This window comes from Cryptomeria japonica, chromosome 1 (assembly GCF_030272615.1).
Source record: "Cryptomeria japonica chromosome 1, Sugi_1.0, whole genome shotgun sequence".
In the NCBI taxonomy this organism is placed as follows: Eukaryota; Viridiplantae; Streptophyta; class Pinopsida; order Cupressales; family Cupressaceae; genus Cryptomeria; species Cryptomeria japonica.
The window spans coordinates 553,921,828-553,927,831 of record NC_081405.1 but is presented as its reverse complement, the minus strand read 5'-3'; the positions used below and the strand labels follow the sequence as shown (position 1 = coordinate 553,927,831).

The following is a 6,004-nucleotide window of genomic DNA, read 5'->3' as shown; positions in this document are numbered from 1 at the left end:
CAAGAATTGGAACACGCTCAACTACTAGATCCTTTCCCCTAGTTTTCTTTTTTATGTTTTTTACTTATTCGTGTTTAAATCTCTCTTACTTTAGAATTTTACTTCACAATTTTTCCATTTTAGTTTAAATTCGTTTATAATCACGTGTACTTATCGCTTGTACTTTCTTTGGAATTCGAGACTTCCTGTTTTTAGTTTGAATTTATTTATATTTGCTTGGACTTGTCATATTTCGCTTATACTTTCTTCACTTATAATTACTTTCAAACTTTAATTTATTTCTGTATTGACGATACTGTTTTTATTGAAGTTGAAGTGTAAATATATTATTATGCATCAATTGAGGTTTAAATGTGCTTGCTATACTTCATTTAAGTTTTCTTGAAATTTAACTTAATTACCAATTTCAGAGTAGAGATTAAGTGAGACATACACTGTTATCAGATTCAAACTTATTTACATTGCTGTAATATATGCAATCATACTTCGATTACAATTTGTGTATCCAGTGGCATCTATATTAAGTTGTCATATTTTTAATAGGGTTTTAAGTGTATATATAATTATAATAAAATGATTAAGATTCAAGCATACATTGTTATCTTTGATTAGAATTATGATCAATCTTTGATTAAAATTTGTGTATCTAATCAATAAATTATCATACTTCCATTAGAGTTGATCATATTTTGATTGGAGTTTAATAATGCATGAATTTATGATATTGTGATTAGGGTTTGAGTGCACATACATTTATGATACTTTAATTAGGGTTTCATTTACATGATACTTCAATTAGGGCTTCCACTATTTCTAAGTATCTTTCTTGACTGATTTGAACACATTTTATTTTATTTAATATCTTCTTCAAAAGTTATCATAAAGGAACATAGGGGTTACCAATACATGTTATAGTACATAGACACTTTTAGATCAATAGTGGTGCTCTAAAAAATACCATGTGAATGATTATCTCCAAGAAAAGTACTACTTAAAATTCAAAAACAAACCAACCAATAATGTGATGCCACATCAATACACAGGTAAACTACCTGACTTGGTGCACACATATAAATCTTGTGGCAATTTGGGATCATGTTGGACACCTTCACAAAACTGATGTATCATCATATGTGACCATATAAACTTGTAAGCTGTCCATGTAAAATTGAATTTTTTTTTAAATGTCCACAAATTATTTTGAAAAGGAATTCAAGAGATGTTTCTTACCCATCAAAAAAAATTGATTAAATGTGCAACAACAAACTTTATAAACTTTCACTTCAAATTACACCAAACCCACCTTTCATAAAGATGGACATCCTAAAGTGGCCCCAACATATATTTAAGTATAAATCATAATCATGATGTCCCCACCACATATATAAGTCAACAAACACCATCACCACTTTAGCATGAGCCTTAAAACGCGCCTTTTTTTTGTTTCTTTTTAAATAAGATTTTAAGTCCACACGGAATGAACTTCCGTGATCAGATTAAAAACAGATATGTCCTGACAGGTCAGGATACACGAATATCCAGGAATAAAATCCCTTTTTATATTCTGCAGCATTTTCAGCTAAATGAAAAGCCACAACCAACTAAAAAATCCGCTAAACTAGTTTGCCTATAATAGTCTAAGAAAGCTGGAATTACAGTGAAAATAACAGTCCGGAAGAAAGATATAACTAGGAGTAGGAACTCAAATAAGCACTTGTGCAACTCCAGCTAAAAGTAGAGCCGTAAAAACAGTGGATGGAGATGGCCTGAAAATGCCTGCGGCTCCTGTAGCTGCAGAGGGACTTAGACCTGGGGTGACAGTATTCGACCCGGCTGTTGGAGAGCCCACACCAGAGGAGGAGCTGGAGGTGGGAGAAGGTGCCAGAGCTGATCACAACAAACAGGCATTCATTATTAATAAAAGATGGAATAATGATGTATAATCTGAAACATTGATCAAATATGATCTGAAATCTTGATGTAGTATGATCTGAAATATTGATAAAAAATTCTACGCAGTTTAATCCAAAAACTATAAAAATTATGAAAATTCAATCTCAACATCATATAAAATATAAAGTTAACAATCAGATCAACAATGAAATGGAAGATATTAATAACATCTACAAGAACAACAGTCTAAAGAATCAAAAATGAAATGAAAGATTTAAATAAAGTACACGAGCAAACAGTATGGAGGATCAACAATTAAGTGAAAGATACACGAGCAAACAGTCTAAGAGATCAAGTGCAGCAACAATAGGAACAGCACCCAGATCCAGCCCATGAAAACAAAGGTCCCACAGTCCTTTTGATGTAGGATCTTCTACTATAGATTGATGAAAAGATGAGAGCTAAGCGAGAGTATAGTAACAAATATACTTTAAAAACCTACTTTGAAAACATGCGCCACCCCATAAAATTGTTAAAAAACCCAAAACATCATATCAAGCCTTCTCAAAAGTCTTGCTCATTAAAAAAATCTCTACTAAAAAGTCTGTTATAATAAAAGGCAGGAACTTTGCGACACCGGGGGAGGTCCTCCATTAGGATCTACTGAAAAAAACAAATAACTTTGACATCGAACCCAGAATTGGGCTAGGAGGCCCCAGTATCAGATTAAATGTCTTCTCCACTCTCCAGTACTAAAGCGTGACTCAACGGGATATTAAAGAATTGAACCGTTGGCTTCATCAAATTGAATGCTAGAAAATTGGCCTTTCAAAAAAAATAACAGGGACAGTTGTCCTATAGACTATCTTTGGCCTTGGCTGTTAAAAATCTGCCATATAAGGCAGACCTTGGCTGTTAAAAATCTGCCATTCTATAATTAGGAGCCTAATAAAAGGCAGAGAGTTGAGAGCAAAATCTAAATAACCTATAAACCACAACCAATCCATAATACAAAATCTCGGAAATCAATAGCTCAGTGATAAATACAGAGCCCACTTAAAATCCCTTTTTGTACTTAAAAACCCAGTTTCATAAAAGCCTAACAGCTGCACACTGGTGAATGATTGAGCACCTTCACATGTAAATGGGGTCCTCAGATCAAGTAACAGCTAATCCATTAAAAAACAATTAAAAATTATTATAATGGCAATCCACCTCTGATCTTAAGATCGTCCCCACAAAGAAATAGTGGAGATCATCAGTGTAAAGGAAAAATTCTAGACTTACTTGATTGATCTTAAAAAGGACCCCATTAAGTAGGTATAACCGTTGACAGAGCGCATCAATAACATCAATAGAAATAGCAATGAATGTTCTCAAACCAAACCCCAAATCATAAAAAAATAACTACATAAACATTACCTATAATCTGCTGTTAATTTTCTATGGATACCCCAGCTGGTTTGTTATTTTCGATCAACAGTACTTCTCAGACCAAATCAACACTTACATCCCTCCTAGATAAACTCATAACAAAAAATCCCCAAATCACTCTCTGATACCATTACTCTACCAAGACTCGAACCTAGGACCTTTGCCATTGGCAAACTTACCTCATCACTACAGATTGAACCATTGATTCAAAAAGAAGCTAAACACAATCTTTTTTCCAGAAGCTCTAACGAATCCATTACATGGTCTCTGTAAATATTATGCCTTTAATCATATTAATGCAAATAAAAAACTACCATACAACTAAATTCCATGAACAGGGATCCAAAAGAGAAGCTAAACGGTCTTTTTCCCAGATGCTTTAAAAAATTCATTACATAGTTTCGGCAACACTGTGTCCTTAATCATATTAATGCAAATAAAAAGACAACCGTACAACTAAATTCCATGAACAGGGATCCAAAAAAGAAGCTAAACACACTCATTTTCCAGAAGCTTTAACAAATGCATTACATGGTCTCTGCAAACACTATGTCAGACTACCATACAACTAAACTCCATGAACGATGATCCAAAAAGGAAGCTAAACACAGTCATTTTCCAGAAGCTTAAACAAATTCATTACATGATCTCTGCAAACGTTATGTCCTTTATCATATTAGTGCAACTAAAAAGACTATCATACAACTAAATTCCATGAACAGGGCACTCAAACAGATCGGAAAACATACCAATAGAACTCAGAAGGCATAAGTCTTACCAGCACATGCACTGATCGGAGGGGATTTAACCTTGCAAGCAGCAGGCAGGGCAGCTGCACGAGTCAGATTAATAGTAATGCCATAGTTATTGCTGCTTCCCAGTAAACCACAGAGACAAACTATATTCCCATTAACCACCTTCGCAAACCCACTACAACAGTCCTTTGCAGGAGGTGTTGAATCATTTGCCATGATATACGTCAAGCAGGGCGACAAATTTGACACAGTATCATCACATCCTCCAGAAGACGGTGATGGAGTAGGTTCCTGAGCACAACCCATTTCTGCTAACACCAAAACAACCAAAACCCAACTCACAGTCACCGCCATGAATCTGCTCCTTTGCCCCGCCATTAGAGAAACCTGAGCAAAGATTCAAGTGCAGAGAAACCCAATGTGGGTTTTGAGAGTAAATGAAGGGGCGGTTTAGGAGATGGGTTGGTGGGTTACGGGTGCAGAGTTTAATGAGATTTAAAGCGGAATCGAAGAGCAGTATTAATAGCTCACCAAATCCACCCTGGTCCGCTATAAATCTCGTGGTGACAGTTGTGTCTCGAAAGGCTGGAAAAGTGGATTGTCTTTTTTAATGCGGAGAAAAGGAATAAGTTTTTTTTGGCTTTTTTGTTTCTAGGTTTTGGAATCCATTTATAACCTTGGATAGCTAGGTAGTGGAGTAATTGCAGGTCATCATTACAAGCATGAGAATAAGAAAAAATGCACAGTGAACAGTTGTATGGTTTGAATTTTGTAGTGGGAATTTGAAACAACAAGTGTGATGAAATCTGTTGTTTGATTTTATCCTTTCCACATTGTGGTGGGTGTTTGTGGAACACCACTATGTCCGTTTTACTATTTTATGAATGGATGTGGTGGATATGCTCTGTCTGCAACCTATTTATGCAACAGTCGCACTGTAAGTTTGACGCAAGCAAATGGTCATTCTTGCATGTAGTATTTTTATTCGAGGATTATGCTTTTTTGGGGACTTTAACTCTGATACGAGAGAATGTTTAATTTAATGTTATTATTTAATAGACTGATTTTTAGAGATTTTTTTGTTTAATGTTATTATTTAATAGACTGATTTTTCTTATTTATTATTTAGATGTGTGTATGTTCATTCAAATTGTTGTAATTGATTATTAGTTGAAGGCAATTTATTGTTTAGATATATGCTTACTCAAATTGTCGAAAACTCTCTAATAAAACAGAGATGTGATATCTATGTATTTTACTTTTTTGACGTCCACCAGACTGATCAGTCTATGGGACCAAGAAAATCACAGCACTAGCACTAGACCCTTTGAATTCCTTTCCATGTCAGATCCCCTGCTATGAATCTTGACCAGATAGCCAGCAGTCTGTTGATATTGTCCTCGTCAAATAAATGATACTTTGTGGGCTTTCAAGATAAACTCATATTTGATAGAAATCTATATAATATATGTGGAGAGATTTTCTAGTTAATGTATTATTTAATAGACTGATTTTTCTTATTTATTGTTTAGATGTGTGTATTCACTCAAATTATTGTAATTGGTTATTTAGTTGAAGGCAACTTATTGTTTAGATATATGCTTACTCAAATTGTCGTAATCACTTTATTAAAACAAAGATGTTACATCTATGTATTCTATTTTTTCCATCAAAATAATAAAATTATTTATAAATATAAAATTTAAACAATAAAATTATATAAAATCTTACCATTTTGGTAATATTGTTAGAATATCTTTCTATTATAAATCTTTAAAAACTTAAGTTCACTTTTTTAACTTGTTTTATGGAAAAACTTTATCTTAATTTTTGTTTTCAAAAAGTATAAAATTCAAAACAATAAAATTAAATAAAAAACTTACAATATTGTTTGTTTGTTTTTTTTATTTATTTCCCAAAAA

At 33.4% G+C, this 6,004-nt stretch overlaps 1 protein-coding gene across 1 annotated transcript; it reads right to left on the bottom strand.

The window, feature by feature from the left end:
* Positions 1-1,416: 1,416 nt before the first annotated feature.
* LOC131044894 (non-specific lipid transfer protein GPI-anchored 31) lies at positions 1,417-5,045 on the bottom strand. The gene is made up of 2 exons (XM_057978373.2): positions 4,106-5,045; positions 1,417-1,887 (listed from the first exon to the last, which is right to left on the bottom strand). The coding sequence occupies exons 1-2, from the start codon at positions 4,458-4,460 to the stop codon at positions 1,703-1,705; spliced, it is 540 nt and encodes a 179-aa protein (XP_057834356.1). The 5' UTR covers positions 4,461-5,045; the 3' UTR covers positions 1,417-1,702.
* Between the last annotated feature and the right edge of the window lie 959 nt (positions 5,046-6,004).